At 36.5% G+C, this 22,532-nt stretch overlaps 3 protein-coding genes across 11 annotated transcripts; 2 read left to right on the top strand and 1 right to left on the bottom strand.

Moving 5' to 3' along the window:
* Window positions 1–1,648: 1,648 nt before the first annotated feature.
* On the top strand, window positions 1,649–15,645 carry Nc73ef (oxoglutarate dehydrogenase Nc73EF). 8 transcript variants are annotated; one of them, XM_070667623.1, is made up of 17 exons: window positions 1,649–1,795; window positions 4,258–4,512; window positions 4,707–4,916; window positions 7,938–8,040; window positions 8,650–8,712; window positions 9,723–9,978; window positions 10,064–10,298; window positions 10,382–10,561; window positions 10,652–10,832; window positions 10,910–11,190; window positions 11,280–11,508; window positions 11,646–11,924; window positions 11,999–12,177; window positions 12,266–12,700; window positions 12,808–12,962; window positions 13,276–13,413; window positions 13,651–15,645. In XM_070667623.1, the coding sequence occupies exons 2-17, from the start codon at window positions 4,264–4,266 to the stop codon at window positions 13,748–13,750; spliced, it is 3,273 nt and encodes a 1,090-aa protein (XP_070523724.1). In that variant the 5' UTR covers window positions 1,649–1,795; window positions 4,258–4,263; the 3' UTR covers window positions 13,751–15,645. The 8 variants fall into 8 exon arrangements, with proteins under 8 accessions (XP_070523724.1, XP_070523729.1, XP_070523730.1 ...); XM_070667626.1 differs by lacking the exon at window positions 1,649–1,795 and adding an exon at window positions 2,542–2,566; XM_070667624.1 differs by lacking the exon at window positions 1,649–1,795 and adding an exon at window positions 2,998–3,277.
* A 142-nt stretch (window positions 15,646–15,787) lies between these two features.
* Uev1a (Ubiquitin-conjugating enzyme variant 1A) lies at window positions 15,788–19,298 on the top strand. Of its 2 annotated transcripts, none has more exons than XM_070667648.1 (4): window positions 15,788–16,119; window positions 17,068–17,210; window positions 17,393–17,518; window positions 17,600–19,298. In XM_070667648.1, exons 1-4 carry the CDS (start codon window positions 16,095–16,097, stop codon window positions 17,738–17,740), a joined length of 435 nt encoding a protein of 144 aa, XP_070523749.1. In that variant the 5' UTR covers window positions 15,788–16,094; the 3' UTR covers window positions 17,741–19,298. The 2 variants fall into 2 exon arrangements, with proteins under 2 accessions (XP_070523749.1, XP_070523748.1); XM_070667647.1 differs by lacking the exon at window positions 15,788–16,119 and adding an exon at window positions 16,345–16,512.
* A 341-nt stretch (window positions 19,299–19,639) lies between these two features.
* Cyt-c1 (Cytochrome c1) lies at window positions 19,640–22,513 on the bottom strand. Its single transcript, XM_070667643.1, has 8 exons — window positions 22,222–22,513; window positions 21,379–21,426; window positions 20,996–21,144; window positions 20,788–20,920; window positions 20,526–20,690; window positions 20,299–20,412; window positions 20,070–20,204; window positions 19,640–19,991 (listed from the first exon to the last, which is right to left on the bottom strand). Exons 1-8 carry the CDS (start codon window positions 22,291–22,293, stop codon window positions 19,881–19,883), a joined length of 927 nt encoding a protein of 308 aa, XP_070523744.1. The 5' UTR covers window positions 22,294–22,513; the 3' UTR covers window positions 19,640–19,880.
* Between the last annotated feature and the right edge of the window lie 19 nt (window positions 22,514–22,532).

The following is a 22,532-nucleotide window of genomic DNA, read 5'->3' as shown; positions in this document are numbered from 1 at the left end:
ATATTTGAGGACATTAATTAATTAATTATAATAATTTCTTTGTGTTGTCGAGTACTTACATTTGTGTCTTCATCGGTTAGATTAGGGTAGATCATTTTTCATCCTTCCTTCCTTCCTTTCCTCCTTCCGTGGCAGTATTCCGGACGTCTTGTAGTACTCCAAATCATTGAACACTATATTACACCGCTCTGCTATTTTTTATAATCACAATCACTATCACTGACGCTATTACTCGAGAGACAAACGTCCGAAAGAATGACGGTAGATTATCGCGACGATTTTTTCCGATTAAAATTAAAAAGCGCGACGAACGATCATTCGTTGTAGAGATTTACAATCGCGATATTCGTGGCGTTGCTTACTTCCACTGGGTCGCCCTCGATCTCGACACGAGAAGCTGGCCACGATACGAAATGTTCCCCGCGACTTTATCTTCCTTAAGTTTCTCAAAAATCAGTTACCCAGAGCGGGATGAGAATCCCGTCGCGGCGAAGAAGACGGACGAGGTGCGGATCTGACGCTTTGAAAATGGAGGTTGCCGGAACTTCCTGAATGCCGCCTGAAGAAGATGACAGGTTTAGTGGGTTGGTAACGGCTGGACGCGCAGCGCAATTCAAGTCGGACGCTCCGTGCGCTGCGCCGCGACGTAACCTTGTCGTTCCGGAGCACTTTTTCGACGCATGAAACAAAGTACAAAACGATGATTAAAATAACCGAGAAGCACAGAAAATGATCGTTCGTTCTCGGGTCGACGACGTCGACACTTATTTGTATGCGAGATTATCCTATCCGCGGTCAAAAATACGCGAAATTGCGGAGTGATTAGCAATACGTCCTCACGCCCGAAGCTCCGCAATTGGACTAAAGTGTGACCGTTAGAGATTTCGGCCCTTAGATAAAAAGAGACAACCGTGTAAAAAGAGTGAGACCGCAATAGGTCCGATCGTCAAACGGAGTTTTTAGAAGCGCTTAACTCAACGCCGAGTTAAATTATTAACATTTCTTCATGCATTCGGCGAGCTCGAGGCGTCTTCCTGCAAAATAAAAAAACCAAGCGTTTTTTCGCGAGATTTACCGTCACTTTCGAGCTCTTAGATTGTTGCGGTTATAAAACTTCTGTTCGAGCCAGACTTAAAAATAATTTAATAATCTCAATATTGTTCTGTTTTGTAAAAATGTGTTACGTCAACTATGATTTATAAAAGCCGTCGGCAAACTTGCACGGCGTCGATATGACAGCCTTTCTCGCAAGGTTTTCCTTTTCTTTTCTTTTTCTTTTTTATTAGTATAAAAATAAAAGCCATTGAGTACTCGTCCAGCAGATTATTTTACATCGCAAGGCTATTTGTTCTTTTCTAACTGACAATGCCATCTACTCACAGACGTCGGAATTAAATTTTGTACATTATTCTTTACATCTTTACCATGAAAATCAACATGGCACACGCATGGATGTATATTTTTATTTTACTTTCGATTGAAAGGAAACAGGAAAACGATACAATTTTTTTTTTTTTTTTTTTTTGGTTTTGAGGAAGGTCGGTGAATCGACGAGATAGTGATGGAAGTCAACCGTCTACCGTTCTCGCTTCCAACGTCAAGCGGGTCAAGCGCGCCGACCACGTGTCCGCTGTCAGGTTGCAGTCGCGCTATCTCGCGGACGGTATTCCGAAGGAACGGGAAAGTGTTGAGAGCAATCGGGGAGTTCGCAGTTGTCGGTTGATATCGGTGGTGACGAGTGGAAGTGAGGCAGCAAATGGTGGACGGTTTGTGACCCTCGTCGTGTTAAGATCAGGTAGGCGAGCTCTCCAAGTTTGTCGGCAACTCAAGCTTTGATAATCGGGCCGCCGTTGCCGGCGATCGTTCGCTAATCGACCGCGCTGCGATTACAGGAGGATTACCCTAGTTACGTAAAAATTTGCGGGCCAAAAATAGCCACCTGACTTCGCGATGCCCTCCCCTCCCGCTTCGCGCGGTCTTATCGAGAGAAAAATAAAAAGAGAAGGACGATGTCTTTTTTTTTTTCTTGCGATAAGATTCATGAAATTTAGTCGCGGGCACGTCTCGTGACGAAATTTCGCTCGTCGGACCAGTTAGCTTCAAGGTACTCGGGAGGCGTGTGGAGGTTATGGTGCGTGGCCCGAAATTCCGAGTGTCGGAGATTTCCACCCCTTCCCTCCTTTCTCGCGACGAAGCCAGTGAGTCATCGCGGAAGATATTAGAGCCTGAATATACTAACATTAATATTCCTAACAATTTCGCAGCTCGCAAGCGCGTCATTCTCCGCCGGTCACGCGACTGAGTTTACGCGCGCGCGAGTTGCGTCCGTTTCCTTTCATTTCCAGCAACGATTCGTATCTCCTTGCCCGAATCGGGGTCAGCTGTTTCGCGAGCCTCGTCGAAGGCGCAAGGAAACACGAGAATTTGTCCCACCTGCCTTCCGTCTCATTCATTGGAAAGCGGAGTCCTTGCTTTTGGTTCTGTACAGAGATCTGCAGGAAGAAAAGGGATAACGCGATAGACGCTGTCACGTGCGGCAAAGAGAAAAGTAGCCGAGTAACACGTGGTACGAACGACTAGTCGTTTCCGAGCAATTCTCTTAAGAAATCTCGCTCTTTCTTCACAATTGTAAGTGGTGCCGCTTTAAAGTGTGCTTAAATTAAAATTGCACAAATTATAGTATTGGAAAAATAATGAAAAAATTGCTGGTTAAATTAGAATTAATTACTACGTAATTATTTTATTCCCACTTGTTATTTCGATTTTATTCTTTTAGCGAATGCGCACAGCTTGTAAACGCGCGCCTCTAATAACAGCCGCGTTCTCGGGACTCGTCGTTTCGCATCTGCATCTCTGACGTGAGCGGTGGCCGCCGGTGTTCCCCACTTCTCTGTTACGTCGCGATTTCGTGGAGAGGTTCTTCCACGTAAAGAGACGGTCATGGGAAGGTCCGTAGTTTTTCCGGCAGTCACATGTGCGCGAACGAGGCCAGTGGTCGCCTCAAAGCGTACTTGAGACAGTCGCGCCGATTGCCAGCTGGATCTTAAAGTTTTTTCGGCCTTCCCGATTGTACTTTTTTGTTTTTGGTTAGTGCAAACCAGACGTTAAATTAAAAGAGAGTGGAGCTGCCCGAGGTGATTGCGACACGCTGCATTCTGTAAAAATAGCGCAAATAGCCGTGGCAATCGGTGAAGAAAGAGCGAGACTCAACGGCCTTCGTTACTCAAGTTGCCATCTGATTTCGTTTATCACTTGAAGTGAAAGGAATCAATAATTTGTAATAATTTTTTATATTTGCTCTCTTGTAACTTATCTTATCTTAGGATCTTATCTTGGAGAAGGAAGGCACGTATGTGACGCCACACATTCTGCCTCTGAGTAATTTGCATCAATTTGAAAACGTAGTCTAATTTGATTTTACTGCTAAAAGTAATAGCATTTACAACCAATGTTTGATATTTATAAAATATATTTAATATGATTGCTGTTGTAACATAAATATTAATTGAACATAATAATGTAAGTTTCTTTTAAAACAATTTTATATAATATTTTATTTTAGAAAGTTATACAATAATTGTCAAATAATTGTCAAATAATGTAATGAACATTAATATAAACTCTAAATTTGACGTATTTCACTTTAGTAACGCATTTACGTTACTACGTGCTAAAGATAAAGCTTAACAATTGTTTTGAAAACGTGTCTACATGTATATTTGGATTAGGGTTTTATTTAACCTGTGCACAAACAAGCACGTATATATTCATATATTGCAACATGAGTGTCTAGATATATCAATCATGCTTACACAATTGAAAAAAGAGCCTTCGATATTCTCTGCGTTTTTCATTAATTAATGATTACGATATATACAATACATAAAGCTTTGAATTTCTGTGATTAAACTAAAATAATAACGAGGTGACAGACTATTGCAGATAAGGCTAGACGTATCAAATTGTATGAGCATGCAGGATTAGCTTTCTTAAGCAACTGTACTTATCAAAGTTCATATTCTCATTGATATCTTGTACAATGTACAAGGCACCTGAGGGGTTTGATTTAAATGCGAGTGCTCACTTGAAATTAGACGCACCGCACATAGCTACTTGAGACTTTTTAATAATGCGTAAAATATTAAGCATGTTCTTATCGATAATTATGTTTCCTCAGTTTCATCGACGTGTTGACATATTCACCGGCGATACGCGAGCGAGATAAAACGACGAGTGACCTACTGTGTCATGTTTCAGGTCAAGATGTATAAGGCAAGGGCGATATTTGTCACGCTGGCCCCGTTGGCGCCGCGCATATGCGGCCCCGAAAGATACGCGTCCTGGGTAGTACGTAATCATCCATTGACCAGAACCAGCCAGGTGATATTCACAGAGTCAGCGCGCAGGTATAACAGCCGAGCAACGACCGAGCCTTTCTTAAATGGCAGTTCCAGCTCTTACGTGGAGGAGATGTACAACGCGTGGCTGCAAGATCCGAGCAGCGTGCATGTGGTAAATCAACGTGAAATTAAAATCTCACCATAGAAGAAATTAAAATTAATTAAAGCATCTTTCAAAGACAAAGAGAACGTATATTCACTGGTCTTAATATTGCTTTTTTTTTTTTTTTAAGTAATTGTTTATATAAATTTATATTACAACTGAAACATTTTCTTTAAATTTATTTCATCTTTCTTTATTTGTAGTCATGGGATTCCTTCTTTAGAAACAGCACTGCTGGAGCTTCCCCAGGATTTGCGTATCAAGCACCACCATCCCTTGCTCCAAATTACAACCAAGTACCAATCGGAGCGTTATTGCCTCTGGGTGGCGGAACGCAACTAGGCCAGGCACCTGTTAACGAAAAAATTATCGATGATCATTTGGCGGTGCAAGCAATTATTCGTTCTTATCAGGTATAGTATTGGAATTTTGTTTGCTTTATCTTTCCGTACAAATTTCAACATACTGCTCTTGCGAACAATTATTTTGCATATAAAAATTTATCATCTTGGAAAAAATTCAAGTGACGATAACTTGGTTATTGAAACTTTTATTACTTTGTTTGCAAGAATTGACTGCTTCCTTCAGCGGTGTATGACTTAGGTGAAATGAATAAATACGACAAAATTGCTTTTTTAATATCGCTTTTATTCTATTTTAATTATGTAAAAATCTCTGGTAATTTTCTGCTCCTGTCTTTAAAGGTATAATGATAAAATATTCTTTATTCAATTACTTTATAACACGTTTAATAAATTAAATGGGAACTCGTACAAATTTGCTTTCAATTTATACTAAATTATTTTATTAAATTTTGCATGAAATTTATTGTATTTTAACAGATATATAAAAAGTATTACATGAATGTTTTAAACAATTTTAATACGATACAGAAATTTTATTAATTCCTTTAGTTTTCTGTCATTGTCGAAGCAAATATGAATTCATAATATATTATATTTTAAAATTTATTCATACATTACGCTGTGGCATGCGTCGATACAATGCAACGTATATGTGTATGCATGCGAATTCCACTGAATAAAATATTTCAAAATTTTTTTGCGTCCCACTTTCCTATATATGGAATATATATATTTTTTTTTTTTTTTTAAGTAAAGATAACTCACGTTATCATATGTGTTACATGGATTAGAATTTATGTTCACATGCTGTATGTGATATAAATTTTATGCACAGTAAAAGTTATACGTGTCGATGTGCGCCTGGGACATGAAATATTTTATGTAATAATTTTTGCTTACTGTTATTAGGGGCTATCATGTGTGTTTCCAAATTTCTTTATATCGTGTTTTGTCTGACGTACTGCCAACATATGATTATACGACACATTTAAATACATGGAGCAAAAATGGCACAGAAACGAATATTACATAATAGCCTCATTTCATATGATTAGTGGTTCGCTACATCTTCTATTTCAAGCATGACGTATATCTTGACGTTCTTTTCCAACAAAGACAATAATGGACTTTTTAAAATTCTTATTTTCGACGCTCTGTTTTCCACCCTTAATACATGAAACACTTTTATCGTGGAAGAAGCAGCAGCACACTATTTTTAATCTTATTATTAAAATTATAGTAGTCATATTTAATTAATTATAGCAATGCTTCCGTTTTGTTTTAATCGCAATTAAATTATAATCACGAGAGAAATATCAGAATATAATTCTTAGTGTGTTACAAATATTAAAACGTACGAGTGAAATATTTGTTTGCCAATTAACTATATTTAACTGTCGTGTGCCTTAATTTTTTCTTGATTATAATTATGATATAAAGTGTAGTTGCGAGATTAGACACAGTTTATATAAATGTGAGGTTTTTTTCGGGACCATTCGTTGGCGTATAGGCCCGAGGTCACTTAGTCGCCGACCTGGACCCGCTGGGCATTATGCAAACAGACCTGATACACACACATTACGCAGCCCGCAAGGGATCTCCAGAGCAAGTGCTGCGACAGTACATGCTTGGTAAGGCTTTTCTTCCAAAGCATCTTAGCCGGGTTTTTGTTTTAAATATGCATTTATTTTTTTTTTTTTTTTTTTTATCATACGTGCCATACGTTTGAAAGAGTACGAGAACTGCATTGTACTGGTTTGTTGGAGTATGTTATTTATAAATGCATATACATAAAGTCAAACTATCTGGTTTACGTTTTACATCAATTTTACTCGAATTTCTTTTTAATGTATATTTGGTATCATTGTTTCACGTAATCGTTTTTATACATTAACATTTTATCTATGTATATTTTGCTGACAAAAGTTTTTTTTTTACCACGTAAACTTCTAAAGCATCTTTTTAAACCATAGTTACGAAAGTTGCTTATAAATTAAGACGACACAAATTCCAACTATTATTTTCTTTACAACGTATGGAACGTATTTCAAAATTTTATGATGTATTATCTACAATTTATACCTAGAATCAAAAGATTTTATTAGTTTAACGTTTTTAGAAAGTACTTTTGAGTTTATGTATTTATTTATTTTTTAATTAAACTTACAAGTATTCCGATATATTCTTTATAATAATTGGAAAAAATTTAATGAGACCACATATTATGTACCGAAGAGGAAAAATTATCTCATGAGCTTCGTACTGCGATGAACTTATACTGATACTGAAAATGTTTTTGAGAAAGCGTTATGTTCACTTTGGAAGTCGTATAGAAATGATACGCCCCATCTTCTCATGGTCAATTTAAATTCACAATTTAAGTACTCGTACATACAAACATTTGTCGGATATGAATTTGTCATTATTTATCGCGTTTGTATTTGACAGAGAGAAAAAATAGATGAATATATTACGTACATTGCCCGATAATATGCGAGTAAAATGTTGGAGGTAAGAATTAAGAAGTTCCTACTGATTGCATGTACAATTTATATTATATGTTATTATATGTGTAGCGCTTTTGGACACTTGCACACGGTTTTTGTCTCTGGCATGCTTGTCTTTTTTTATTTATTTTATATTTATTTTTATTTATTACATTTATAATTTTGTGATGAGTAACATGAATTGCGATGACTAAAGGAACGTTTGAGGGAATATTTTATTTATTTTTTAATTAATAAAGCTGGTAATATAACACATAATTAAGCAAATAGTGTAACGCATTAACAATAAGGAAGCTAAGAAGCAGATAACACATACACATACATTTTAGATAACAGCTTGGTATCTTAATATGTGTATTTAATGTCGATTACTGTGATATGATGTTTTTCTTAGTGAGCAAGTAAACTTGCGTCGAATGTCGTTGATGGTTTTTGTCACGATGCACTTACTCTAAGAAAAAATACAACATCAAGCACAGTAATATATATTTTGTTATATATTTAAATCAAATAAGTATTTGAAGATTATTTAGTTCGCATGAATGTGGCATTAAATTGACAGATACGTGGCCATCATATCGCAAAATTGGATCCACTCGGCATCAACAGCGCTGATCTTGATGATAGGCACCCGCAAGAATTACTCTATACCCATTATTCATTCGGTAAGCTTAAATTGACGTGTCTCTGCGTAAATAGAGAATCGTAAGTTGTAAAAAAAAAAAAAAAAAAAAACTCGAACAGAAATGCATTATCTGAAAAATTAGTAATTAGACTCGATACTAATCGATAACGTAACTGCATTTATTTTCGAGTATATCTTTAGCTATTAATTTTATATATGAAATTGATTTATAAACTGCTCTTGCGTATAGTTACATTAAATTTCTTATCTATTATTTACTTTAAATAAAGATAAATATTTTAATCTTCTAGGTACTTTGTACAACATTGTACATAGCATAAAGTACCACTATACGTTATTCATTTATCACATTAATAATTCAGTTTATCATTTAACTCTTTCAGTACAACACTGTTACGATTTTACTTATTTTTTTTACTCTCTTTTTATTTCGCGAGCACTATGCTGTTTTGTATCAGTGCCAAAGTTGAAAGATAAAATGTGCAACACGTTCAGTTAATATAATCAGAGATCTAGATTGATTAATTTATTGAATACGTTCATTGAGCGACAGGCAGTGGATACGGAAACCAAGTCTATAGAGATCGGTATTGAATTCGATTGTTGAGTTTGAGTCTAATGTCCACAGGGAAGAGACCACGTACTACTTACTCGCAGGAACTTCAATATCGAGTAGCTGACCTAATGAAAAGTATGTAGTAATCGCCATTTAAGTCGGCAACTTCTTGTAAAGCTCTCTTTTACCTGCGCTACATTGGGAAGCGTTGGTTCGTTCTTGGGTTTGCATTGAATCAGTTTTCTTTACCGAAAGTTTATGTACGTACCGGCGCTTGGGTTCTTCTGCGTACAAAACTTATTTCTTAACTGTATGAAAAGGGTTCTCACAGGCAACAAGTCGTTTAAACGTGGAGGAATTTGAGAAAAGACTACGATATCATAAATATAATAGTACAATTATAGCTATATAAATGTAAAAACAGTTCCCTTTTTATTTTATCTCTCTTTGTTAAATTAAAGTGTTGCGTATATTATCTCTGATCTGACATTTTTCTAACATGTACGTTTCTTTTTAATTTTTATCTCTGTTGTGTTTCTCACTGCATTCTACAACGTTTTATTTGCTGTATATTTTCTATTTTTTTAATTTGGTTTATGGTGATTGTCGTTTGAACTAACGTTGCTTTATTTGAGCTTATAGCTTTTCTTTCAGTTTAAAATTTGTTTGCACTGTTGTGCGTATAGTGTTGTGACCAATTAGTATCTTCTACATATCAAAAGTATACTGCATGTTTGTTACACCAGATATCATGCAATATATGTAAATATATTTATATATTATTTTAAAAATATATATAATTGTGCAATGTATATTAAATATTATTTCTTAAATTAAAAATAATCACTGTTATCATATGAAAAAGAAATTGAAAATAGAATTTTAAGGTTTAAAATACATTTTCAGTATCAGTTTTAAATAAAAATTTTTTTAATACACGTATTCTCCAACAGTTAAATTTATTCATAATTATATTTATATGCGTTCTTATTAAATAGATTAAATAAATACGAAATAACTGCGTAATGCATTTAAAATATCTGAATGTAAATGAGAAAATCAAAATATCTGTAGCTTTTTTTTAAATTACAAGTACTTAGAATATTCGTAAAACACATGTTTTTCATTCCAAATGCTTAATACAGAGGAGTCAGACATGGATCGTGTTTTTAAATTGCCATCCACCACGTTTATCGGCGGCAAAGAGAAATCATTGCCGCTACGAGAGATCCTGAAGCGATTGGAAGCTGCTTACTGCGGTCACATCGGCGTCGAATTTATGTTCATCAATTCCTTGGAGCAGTGCAACTGGATCAGGCAAAAAATGGAAACACCTGGAATCATGGAGATCACAAATGACGAGAAAAGACTCATTTTAGCCAGATTGACACGTGCAACTGGGTAAGCTATCGATTAATATTAATCTGACATCTAAATTTAAAAAAAATTATAATAAAACAATTTTTTTTTTTTATTTAACTCACAGATTTGAGGCGTTTTTGGCACGCAAGTGGTCATCTGAGAAAAGATTCGGCTTGGAAGGTTGTGAGATTTTGATTCCAGCTATGAAACAAGTGATTGATAAGTCAACGGAACTGGGAGTCGAGTCGATTGTGATGGGTATGCCTCATCGTGGTCGTCTCAATGTTCTCGCTAACGTATGTCGTAAGCCATTGAGTCAAATTTTCACGCAATTTGCTGCACTCGAAGCCGCCGATGATGTAAGTATAAAACAAGTCGTGCTTATTTTACTATTGCAATTGGATTACCGATCCGAGAATCCTGCTGACAAAAATTATTTTAGGGTTCTGGTGATGTGAAGTATCATTTGGGCACATACATAGAGCGTCTTAATCGAGTGACGAATAAGAATATTCGTCTAGCTGTGGTTGCAAATCCTTCACATTTGGAGGCTGTAGATCCGATAGTTCAAGGCAAAACACGAGCCGAGCAGTTCTACCGTGGCGACGGTGAAGGAAAGAAGGTGATCAATCGGCGTATATATAATAATTATACAATTTAGGTTTATGTATATAAAATTATTTTAATAAATGCAACTTTACATTTACTCCAGGTGATGTCCATTCTTCTCCATGGAGATGCTGCTTTCTGCGGTCAAGGCATTGTCTTTGAGACAATGCATCTATCTGACCTGCCCGATTACACAACTCACGGTACTATTCACATTGTTGTGAATAATCAGATCGGTTTCACCACCGATCCGAGACATTCGCGATCGTCACCGTACTGCACTGGTTAGTATTTACTGATAAAAATCGCAATCTATTTATAATTTTTATTTATTTATTATGGATTTTTTTTTTTTAATTAGATGTTGCTCGAGTGGTGAACGCACCTATCTTCCATGTGAACTCTGATGATCCCGAGGCCGTAATGCATGTGTGCAAAGTAGCAGCGGAATGGAGGGCTACCTTCCATAAAGACGTTGTTATCGATTTAGTTTCCTACAGACGCAATGGTCACAACGAGATTGACGAGCCAATGTTCACGCAACCTTTAATGTATCGCAAAATCAGAAACACTTTGTCAGCTCTTGACAAATATGCCAACACCCTCATTGAAAGTACCGTTGTTACTCCAGCAGAAGTTAAGGTACGACAAAATGACATAATACATATTCATATCACGTAATATGTACTTTATATAATTACTTTCATAATAAAAGTAACGATTTCTTGTAGGATGTCAAGGATAAGTACGAGAAGATCTGTGAGGAGGCATATAATAATGCCAAACAGGAAACTCATATTAAGTATAAGGATTGGTTGGACTCACCGTGGTCCGGTTTCTTCGAAGGAAAAGACCCATTGAAAGTATCTCCTACTGGTATTAAAGAAGATACGCTCGTACACATTGGAAAAAAATTTTCGTCACCACCACCAAACGCTGCTGAATTCGTCATTCACAAAGGTGAGCGTAGTAGCATTAATAAAAAAAAAAAAAAAAAAAAAACACGTTTTACATTTTTAATTTAAAAATAATAAATGTACCAAAATATATTTAAAAAATGAGAAAACCTGTGATAATTATTTTTATACATTTTACAGGTATCGAGCGTATATTAAAATCTCGCATGGAAATGATTGAGGCTAGAACTGTCGATTGGGCTCTCGGCGAAGCTATGGCTTTCGGATCTCTTCTCAAAGAAGGCATTCACGTTCGTTTGTCGGGTCAAGATGTAGAGAGAGGTACATTCTCTCACAGGCATCATGTACTGCATCATCAAACCGTTGATAAGGCGACCTATAGGCCACTCTGTTACTTGTATCCTGATCAAGCACCTTATACCGTATGCAACAGTTCGTTGTCTGAATTTGGTGTTCTTGGTAAGATTTCAATTCATTAATATTAAATGTTTTTTTTTTTTTTTACATATTAAAATAATTTTTTTGTAATATAGGATTTGAATTGGGTTATTCTATGACAAATCCTAATGCACTAGTATGTTGGGAAGCTCAATTTGGAGATTTTAACAACACGGCGCAATGTATAATTGATCAGTTTATCAGTAGTGGTCAAGCTAAATGGGTTAGGCAATCTGGTCTCGTTATGTTGCAACCACACGGTCTCGAAGGAATGGTGTGTTCATAAAACTAAATCATACATAAGATTATTCATCAAATTATTTGTATTTTACAATATAACTCATTTTTTTTTTCTTTTGTAGGGACCTGAGCACTCTAGTGCTCGTTTGGAACGTTTTCTGCAGATGTCCGCTGATGATCCCGATTATTTTCCACCGGAAAGCGAGGAGTTTGCTGTTCGTCAGTTGCATGATAGCAACTGGATTGTCGCCAATTGCAGCACGCCAGCCAATTACTTCCATATCCTTCGGCGGCAAATTGCGCTGCCATTCAGAAAACCGTTGATTCTCATGACACCGAAGTCCCTGCTTCGTCATCCAGAGGCTAAATCTAACTTCGATTTGATGCTGGAGGACACACAGTTCCTCAGGGTGATACCAGAGGAAGGTCCCGCGGCTCAGAATCCTAACGGTGTCAAGAAGCTGCTGTTCTGTTCTGGAAAGGTTTACTATGACTTGAAAAAAGCACGTACGGAACGGAATTTGGATGATCAAATTGCGATTGCGAGAGTGGAACAAGTCAGTCATTATTTTTTAACAGAACTTAATTAAATTCTTTTAATTTATACATATAATGATATTACAATATTAATTTAATATATATTTAATTAATTTATATGTTTTAGATTTCGCCTTTCCCTTACGATCTCGTTAAAATTGAAGCCGCCAAGTATCCCAATGCGGAATTGATTTGGTCTCAGGAAGAGCACAAGAATCAAGGTGCATGGACCTACGTACAACCCAGGTTCCACACGGCGCTTAACGGTATCCGAAACGTAGTGTAAGTATTAAGATTCACTGAATAAGTAAAGAATAATAAGTAAAGTGTATGTATGTATGTATGTATGAATGAAGGCACCTGTATTACACTATGCTGTTTTATTTCTTACATTTTTAGCTGTTCACACGGCCCACTTTTTTTTATTTTGTCGCGACAACGATCGCGACACATTAAATTTCACAATTGGTATTCATATCAATTCGCGTTCTTTTATTTCTTTTATTTCAATTATTATAAGTTATTAATACAATCGTTTACTTTTTTGTTTTATTTTTCATGAAAGTAAAATGAAAAATTGGGCCGTGTGTTGCAGTGACGCGTCAAATACGAATGGTCAAGGGTGGTTTGCCGGTTTGTTCTCGTCCAAACCGACTAAAACCACAATTGTGTCAGAGCCAACACCAATAAAGCAATCTGAAGAATCTACTGAATCAAAAGAAAGAACAGTGAGGTAATATCGGCAAAATGGTCGATAAATAATCGTATTACTTAATGAAAAATTGTAAATTAATTTATATTTAAATATTGCGAATTTATTGTCGTTACATTCGTATCTTGAATTTAATAGTTTTAAAAAGGCTCTTTTATCAGTAGGATTTGATTGATATTGCTGATGTATGTGAGTTGTACATGTGCGTCAGGTTTTAGCAAATTACGTATTTTGAGAGATTCATATTTAATGTTTTAGGTACGCTGGACGTCCTACTGCATCGTCACCCGCCACTGGCAGCAAAATGCAACACCTCAAGGAACTCAAACAACTGGTCGACGATTCTCTCACCTTTTAATGATCCTTTTTAGCACTGTATGTAGAACTAAAAGTTTATTTATTTGTCTTACATGTAAATGCGTCTATTACTACGATTTTGTGTCCTGCTCGACATACACCACAGAACAGAGAGATTACTCCGTAGCTGTTTAAACGAGTTTTTCGCAATGACTTCTCTATTTAAGTTTATGTGCGCGCACGAATGTTTCACTCGTTTATCTAAAATATAGTCTTTTCCTTTCTGTTACTTTTTTTCTTTTTTATTAACGTATACACACGTACACAGGATGGGCTGTGTCGATTTTAATTAATTAAATGTTTAATTTACTTCATTTTTAATTACGCTACCTTGTGGTTATTCACCATGTTCATTTTATTCTTTTACTTTTAAATACGAATTTAATACATTTTTTTCTTCTAAATAACTCTAGCAGCTCATATGTAAATCCGAGTGGTTATGCTATTGGGTTCGAGGGTAATTTATATATGCATATAGTTTTGCAAGTATATATATTTAAATGAATATAAAGGAGAAACTTGCTAGTCTATTGATTTACATAAATGTGAAACACTCGTGCGCCCGTTGTCTGTACTTCAATATGTGCGTACTTCGTTCAAAATTAATTTTGCGAGTATAAAATTACATAAAAGAAAAGTATTATTAATTTATGCAATGTTACGCAGCGCGTACATTTTAATGTAGCCACAAGCCTGTAGTAAACTCCGGACCGAAGAGACTGTCCATGGCTAAGATATGAAGTACATATGGCATTTTTTTTTTTTGCTCTAGTAATTTATTTATATGCCATGAAACGGCTGCCAATCACTTTAACTTTTTATCGTTGCTGTATTTTTATAGAAAGTTAAATGGTTGGTGGATTACGCAACGTGTTCTAAACACAAAAGTAGCGAGATGTAGCACTAAATCCCGTGAGATCTGTGTGTCGTACCCTGGTCTCGGTTGTGCCAGCGTTAAAAGTGCATCGAACTCGGGTCTTCAAGTTTAGATTTGCATGTGGAACCGTATCACGACCGAGACCTTAGTGCTACCCCATGGACGGTGTCAACGGATGCAGCTCAATAAAGAGTATTGAGAGTAGAAGACAAATTAGTAATACTTAATAGTTTAAGAATTAATTTTAATAATAATAATCTAGCCGGGAAATCTAGCCGCGCGGCTTACGTGAATCACAGAGGTGCGTAGTATTTAATATTATTTTATTCATATCTTTTGAAAAATCGGATTCACGAACGGAGAAATTTTCGAAAAGCCGTAAACGTCATTTGGTCCTTTTTCTGATTTAAAGAGAGAGCGTTGTACAATAAAAGGCAGATATGGCATTTGCTGCGACGGCGGCTGGCGTACGTGACTTCCTCCTCTCTCGACCGCCGAGCGCGGGGAGGTGTAGGAGGCCGCGTTCTCCCTCAGTTCTCTGTGACTGGTACTCCGCGACACATCTACGCGCGCGCTTCGTGTGAGATTCGACGCACCCCACTCCAAGATCACATACGCTAGCCGCCGTTGCAGCACCACGAACGCGATTCCTGACGATGAGTGTACGTATCGTAAATATTCGTTTTGAACTGTGTTAAGTGGTGGGTGATGAAAGAGCAGCAGTTTCGTTAATTTGCTTGATGCATCGGTAACGATAACTGTATTATCTTTATGGATTCAGCTATTATTGTTAGACAATTCAAGTAAAAAAAAGTCACGGGACGTACCTTGTTCCTATCCGTTGTGTCGTGTGCGTATTTATTAACGGTAATGCCGGCACACGTGTATTTAATGTGCTTGAAGCAAGTTTTCTGTCAAACAAACGTCTGACACTTGGAAGTTTTATTTAGCGAACACCGCTGATATTACACCCGATATTGTAGTGTCTTATTGCTAATTAAATAAAAAAATATCCAGTCGCACTGTTTTGAAATGATACGCGTCCATTTGCAACGTGTCCAATTAAACTGTAGCCACCGAGACCAGCGGAAGTGCCGCGGGACACGAAAAATGTAGTCTCATGATTCTCATGTAAGCCGCTAAATGTGATTCGCTCCACGAAGCCAGGTCTAGAGGGCGACAAGTTTGTAGAGAACGGGCGATCTCGCGCGGTGGAGCGCAGAGGTTGGCTGAATCCTCTCGCGGGGTGTATTTTCGTTGATCGGCTGTGGACAGCGCGGACACGCTCTCGGCCGCAGCGCGCCGGATTACCGCTGACGGAGTGACGGGTGATGAGAGGCTCGCGCCGCAGTTAAAAAACCTGCGCCAGTTCCACGTGAGTGACACTCGCCCGCGTACGGTGCGTGCTCAACCGCCGTGCTTTAAGGGAACGCAAAAAAATACGGCGCCTCGCCAGAAATACGAGATCATGGCGGTACCCAACAGCGGTGTAGGTGAGTATTTTGTTTGGGCCGCGACCGGCCGTAATCACGTCCTCTTTTGTCCGGCCCGAAACGTGCGATTCTCCAAGTGCGCAATAACGTAGTGACCCGGAAAACCCGGTGCTTTCTCGTGCCACGCGAATTGACAGCGGATGTCCGAACGTGCCGTGAGCCGCCCGCTTTTTCTTGCACGACGAGTTGTCGAAACGGTGGACACGGGGTTACCTCTTTCACGCGTCGATTTCTTGCGGTGGTACACGAACGTCCGTCGAAATTTGCGGTTCACGCAAGAATGTACCGCGACGGAAAAGTTAACCATGCTCGAGTTCCGATCGTCGAGCCATAACCTGTATCTGGCGCGAATCTCGTTCAGCTGTTACTTGGAACACGCAATTTATCTACTGTGTAATCCTGATCTGCCCGTTTTTTCCCTTTCCTTTTTTTTATGGATTTTTAACTCTGAAAATATTGTAACGACAAATTTATTGAGAATTGGTTACATTCAGATTATGATGTGTAGAATTGTACAAGTATACACACGCACACACACACACACACACAAAAGTAATTGTGATAAATACCGGGCTAGTTTTTCTATGTTTTAAAAAATACGTGTACAAGTAGTTTACAATCTGTACAAAACAAATATGTAAGTAAAAAATGTAGCTTTTAATAATTATAATTAAAAATAATTAACATTTATTTTTACTTACATATTTGTTTCATACAAATCAAAAACTACATGTACACAAAGTTTTAAGAACATCGGAGAACAGATCTGTCTTCTTCACAATTACTTATACATATATGTATTTAAAGAATTTCAACAACTTTAGGCTGTAATAAATTTTTTATGAACCATACTACAGGCAAAATGAGAATTAGATCGATCAACTTGCTAGTTGGGAATTGAATATTCTCACTTGGAGTCTCACGTAACTATTTTTTTCCCCGTTTCAGTTATGCCCAGAAACTTTCGGCTCTTAGAAGAGTTGGAACAGGGCCAGAAAGGTGTGGGTGATGGCACAATCAGTTGGGGTTTAGAAAACGACGATGACATGACTCTCACACATTGGACTGGTATGATAATTGGACCACCTAGGGTAAGATACTTTTTACTCATGTCATTTGTCATCGTTATGTTAACATAAGTATTGTTCGTTTTGTCTCTTAAAGGGGAGACAAAACGAATAATACTATAATTTTCCATTAGTTTTCTTACGCAAGATGAATAAAAACGGTACCTTTTGATATATAATTTAATGTAATATTATATATCTTTCAGACACCGTATGAAAATAGGATGTATAGTTTGAAAATTGACTGTGGTCAAAGATATCCAGATGATGCCCCTAATGTAAGATTTTTAAGCAGAATCAATATGAATTGCATTAACAGTGCCACTGGAGCTGTGAGTACACAAAATTTCAACATATACATATTATAATAGAATAATAGGATACATATTTAATACATAAAATTTTCGTACAAGGTGGATAATCGTTGTGTCCCAGTCCTTGCAAAATGGCAGCGAGAGTACACAATTAAGACAGTTCTTCAGGAACTCCGTCGTTTAATGACATTGAAAGAAAATATGAAACTTTCTCAGCCTCCGGAAGGCAGCACTTTTTAGCCTAACCGTGTGAACAGAGATATCTTCCTTTTTGCAATAGCATGAGGCGAGATTTAATAAGGGTACCAAATATTAAAAAGGTACCCGCGAAAATATATATTAAAAAAGGAATAAAAAAAAAAAAAAAAAAAAAAAAAAAACAGAAAAAACAGCTTTTCGAAAGCAAAAAGGTAATAGCTTGGAAAGTTGAATGAGTGTTCGTTATGTATAGATTAGATAGAAAAATTGACAAAAACTCATTTGTCAAGCACTGCTGGTTCTTTAACAGAATTTTTCACTAAAATTGTAGTACTTCTCCAAAACCCCGATTCCATTGCATATATCATTGCGCACGAGATTATAACTTAATACGAATGCAAATTAGTTTGAGGAAACTTTGTTCCAGCTTTTCAAGCTAGTACAATGTAAAGCGGAAAAAAATCATATTTTGAATCTTGAAACTGGAGACACAGACTATATAATAAAAATAAATAATCAGTGAGAATAACTTATGCCTTTGAAGTTTTTTAACGAGAGAAGAATATTGCGTGATATTGCAAACCGTTCTATGGTGTTTCTTCTGTTTGCGCGCAAGTGCCATTTTATCTCTTGCAGAAGTGTGTCTCTCACTTAACGTTATGATAGAAAATTTATAAATTTTGGATCCCAAATCTGTACGTCAAGTTCATTTTTCCGTGCTGCGTGCCGTTTCGACTAACGATCTATAACGAATAACATAGATTGAAAAATGACATCTTTCAAAACGGCCTCTTTCTCCATCACGCTAAACGAGTTACGTTTCGTAATTGATGAGAAGACGTCGCTTTGTAATCGAACATGTGGCGATTTTATTTGTAATATCGTATATAATGAATGATATACAATGCTAAATAGCACAGTACATCAATGTATGAAGCATCGCTGCATGAAGAGATATTTTAATTCATATTTAACATTATTAAAAGTTTATTAAATATTCAAGTGTATTTGGCTATGTTTATTAAAATACAACAGAATTATAGAATATGATATTGTTTATTATCTGACACAACGGCTTCATGATTGATGCATTATGTGAATATATTATTTTTATTACGATTATCAAAATTATATCTAATTCTTAACGCATTACGTAAAGCGCAGGAGCTGCGTATTAATTGTTAAAGAAATCAGGTATATCTTAAACTTTAGTGCAATTATAAATTATATGAATTATTGCTGGAAGTCAAATTATATGCAGCTTATTAACGATCAATGATAATAGATTTTACGTTCCAACAAGGAAATAATTATGTTATTAACGTCATCTCAAGAATTATATTAATCGAAAGAATGTCTTTATGTCTAAAGTTCCATCAAAGTAGATTTTGAAATATCTCCAAGTTTGATTGTGTAATGTAAAAATTTTCTGATTATCCAAATGAAAGATATACATACCTATTTGTCCGCTTTGCATTTCAGTATTACACTATCGGTAATATAATAGTGTAATTTAAATCATCCTATTAAAAGAATAACAAGTTATAGCTCCATGTGGACGAAAACAAGCTTAAGGAGAATAAAGTGATTTCCTTAGAAATGAGTGTTTCTTCCGTCTTTTACCCATGTCAGTGATCTTTCGTTATATTTAAATAAACTGGTGCTTTATAAAACCAATGGCTTCGTAACTTATTCAAATTTTTGTAGATATTTCTCCTTGCGTATTAATCTTCGAAACTGCATTAAACAAAACTTTTAATTAAAATAATTTATAAAAAATATTGAAATATATAAAAATTTGATAAGAACTTACTGAAAATAAATATATTCAATCGATTAATCTTTGATCTTGCAAAAGTTCATTAATATCCGATGTATCTTGTGATTTTATAATTCCGAGTTTTAAATTATCGTGCGTCTCATCGAAGGAGTGAGTGTTGATTATGTTTAACAATTTTATTTAAATCAGACGATGACTCCATTCAGTATAATTATGTACAGTGTGTTTAACAGATTTTAGTTATGATGACAAATTGACACTTTGTCAAATGTTGACACTTCGTTATATGAATAAGTTTGAATCTTCAGAGAGGAGCCACAAATTGCCGGATACATTGCTTAAATTGCGAAACTACATTTCGATACCAGCAACAGCTAACATCGCGATTTTAATTTCCATTGGTTAATGGTACTTTTTAGGGATAAACATAATTTTTGTACTCTTTAAAGTTGTCCACTTGTGGCGTTTGAAATACCATGAAGCAGCAGTTAGAATTGTCATTATTCCAATAGCCTGTAAAAATATAATATTAAAACAATTAAAAAAAAAAGAGCAAAGTAAAATAGAATTTTACATAGAAGTTTACATTACCTTAATAGTCATTTTTTTACGTTCATCAAATTCGTGATTAGCAGTCCACATTAGGAATGTGGTAATATCTTTTGTTACTTGAGAAGCAGTTGCTGGAGTACCATCTTCATATTCTAAGACTTCGTCGTAAATAGCCTATGTAAAAAAGTAGAATCGGTTATATTATCAATAAGTACAAGATTTAATATCGATAATTGTAGCATCTTAAATTTTTTTTTTTATGACTTACTTGTGCCATACCAATAGCACCACCTGCAAAATATGGATTAAAATATTGACCCTCTCGTAAAGTTATACCAGCTGGTGGATCACAATATCCAGTCAATAAAGAGAACACATAGTTCTAAAACAAAAAAGAATTTATATATATATATATATATATATATATTTATCATATATTTAATTATAATGACATGAAATAGAAATTTATTACAGATTTAATTTTTAATTACTTACTTCTCCGTCGTGCCTGGCATTGATTATATATGACAAGTCAGGTGGATAAGCACCATTGTTCGCTGCTCTAGCCGCTTCTTCATTTGGATATGGAGATGGTATATAATCAAACAATTTTCCTGGGCGTTTAAAGTACTCTCCTACTTCGTTAGGGCCATCTTCTATCTACATATTTACGTATTTAAAATTACAAAATTTTTTAATTACATATTTAAAAAATTATATAGTATATATTTTTCATAATTAATATCGTAGTATATACCATAGCTTCTTCTGCGAGAGCTTTGGCTTCCGCTTCAGTATGAGTAACGTTAACGAGGTGTCGATATGCCACATATTGCAAACTGTGACAAGCTGCACATACATTCTTGTAGACCTCCCAGCCTCGTCGCATACTACACAATATAGATTAATAGCACCATTTGCATACACACATGCATTTCTGATATTTAAACATTAACAAATTTTACCTAGCATGGTCTAGTGAATTGAACCATCCGTAAAAGTCCCATTTGTACTTTGGGGGATGAGCTATTAAATCGCTAGCTCTTACTGAACTGTCTAGAGCGTAGATGAAGGCACTGATGCCTCCAGCAGTCACTCCCAGGCATGTTAATAACTGTAATTAAAAATATTAAACATTACTAATTTTCGTCTCTTACTTTGGTTTATATTAAAAGCTGTTAATACACGTTACATAACACTGTCAGATGTTAAAATATGGACAAACCAGCAATCTGTCTTGATTTACTAACATATGTAGTTTGAAGGAACACAAAGTTGTTTTTTTTTAGATGAGGAATTAGATAAGGTTGGGATATTTCTTCTCACTAGATAAATTAAATTCACATACCGCTTTCCGACTCCTAGACCACTCTTTCACGGTAGAGAAATTACTGGCCTGTAAAGAAAAAAAGTTCAAGTTTACATTTCACAAGGAAATAAGAAAAAAATCATCACTTAATTTAATTTAATCAATTATTCAAAACAATTGTTTTATAAAATACCATGAATGCCTCTTTTGCACAAACGACAGAAATAAGTGTCTAATTCTTATTTAAGTCAAAGGCTTAGGATATGCTGACTAATAAATAAATTTAACTCAAAAAGCCTTCCATATGCTCGATTTCATTGAATATTATGACATAATCAAGACGTATACTTGAACATTCAGCGATACAAATACGCGATTGCATTCTTCAATGAAATAATCCTGACAACCGACGACAACTAACAACGTAATCGTATATATTAATCAGTCGGTCGACAAAATTGGAGCCAGTTTATTATGACAGCAAGAGTAATGTATTCACATTCACCTGTGTCCGCGGCCGGACACGGTGCATCCGCGGCGCATGTTTGATATGGCAGCGATCTACGAGTTTTCGATCCCGCTCGCTATTACATAACGTCTGTTAAAGCACCGTTGGGGTCGTCGGCGCGTCTACGTTACGTGTCGTCGGACATCTCGTCGGCGTGAAGACATCGCGCGGACGTTCCGCCAGGGTGTAATATCGCCGAGAAACCCGTGGTATAGCAGTCGACATCTCGCGCAGTGGCCTCCGGCGAGGTCTCGCGTGGTTCGACGTCGGTTAAAGGGCACCAGGTCGGTAAACGAGCATCGCGACGTCGTGCGAATTTCTGCGCGAAAACGCGACGCGAAAGTTCCGTTCGTAAACTCATTGATGACACTTACCTGGCCGATCAACGTGCCATAATTCGGTTTCAGAAGACCTGATTTACAAATTCGACCTAACGTCGCCGCCATGTTGGCCAGAGGTGCGGTGCGGTGCGGTGCGGTGAGGCGACGGAAGGTTGTGCTAGTCAGTCAACTATCTGCTGGACGATCGGCGTAGGGTTTGTCTCGCGACTGCCGCAAAAAATCCTCGCGCGATTAATCCGACGGCGCGGACCAGTCTCGCGCGAGCCTGGAAGAGAGGTTAAAACGGCGGGGGAGGACACACCGTCACCGTTAGGACGGGACGACTTCGTCTGCACTCGCGCAAG

Source organism: Cardiocondyla obscurior, linkage group LG16 (genome assembly GCF_019399895.1).
Source record: "Cardiocondyla obscurior isolate alpha-2009 linkage group LG16, Cobs3.1, whole genome shotgun sequence".
In the NCBI taxonomy this organism is placed as follows: Eukaryota; Metazoa; Arthropoda; class Insecta; order Hymenoptera; family Formicidae; genus Cardiocondyla; species Cardiocondyla obscurior.
This window is presented reverse-complemented; position numbering and strand designations above follow the sequence as displayed.

What these genes read in the sequence shown, in the direction of transcription:
- Nc73ef (XM_070667623.1), top strand. Translation starts at nt 4,264, where the DNA reads ATGTATAAGGCAAGGGCGATATTTGTCACGCTGGCCCCGTTGGCGCCG. An exon ending in GCGACGGTGAAGGAAAGAAG is followed by an intron (nt 10,562 to 10,651) that starts GTGATCAATCGG and finishes CATTTACTCCAG; the next exon opens with GTGATGTCCATTCTTCTCCA. An exon ending in CGATTGCGAGAGTGGAACAA is followed by an intron (nt 12,701 to 12,807) that starts GTCAGTCATTAT and finishes TATATGTTTTAG; the next exon opens with ATTTCGCCTTTCCCTTACGA.
- Uev1a (XM_070667647.1), top strand. Translation starts at nt 16,425, where the DNA reads ATGCTCGAGTTCCGATCGTCGAGCCATAACCTGTATCTGGCGCGAATC. An exon ending in TGATAATTGGACCACCTAGG is followed by an intron (nt 17,211 to 17,392) that starts GTAAGATACTTT and finishes TATATCTTTCAG; the next exon opens with ACACCGTATGAAAATAGGAT. An exon ending in TTAACAGTGCCACTGGAGCT is followed by an intron (nt 17,519 to 17,599) that starts GTGAGTACACAA and finishes TTTTCGTACAAG; the next exon opens with GTGGATAATCGTTGTGTCCC.
- Cyt-c1 (XM_070667643.1), bottom strand. Translation starts at nt 22,293, where the DNA reads ATGGCGGCGACGTTAGGTCGAATTTGTAAATCAGGTCTTCTGAAACCG. An exon ending in GGTCTAGGAGTCGGAAAGCG is followed by an intron (nt 21,145 to 21,378) that starts GTATGTGAATTT and finishes TTTTAATTACAG; the next exon opens with TTATTAACATGCCTGGGAGT. An exon ending in CTCTCGCAGAAGAAGCTATG is followed by an intron (nt 20,691 to 20,787) that starts GTATATACTACG and finishes GTAAATATGTAG; the next exon opens with ATAGAAGATGGCCCTAACGA.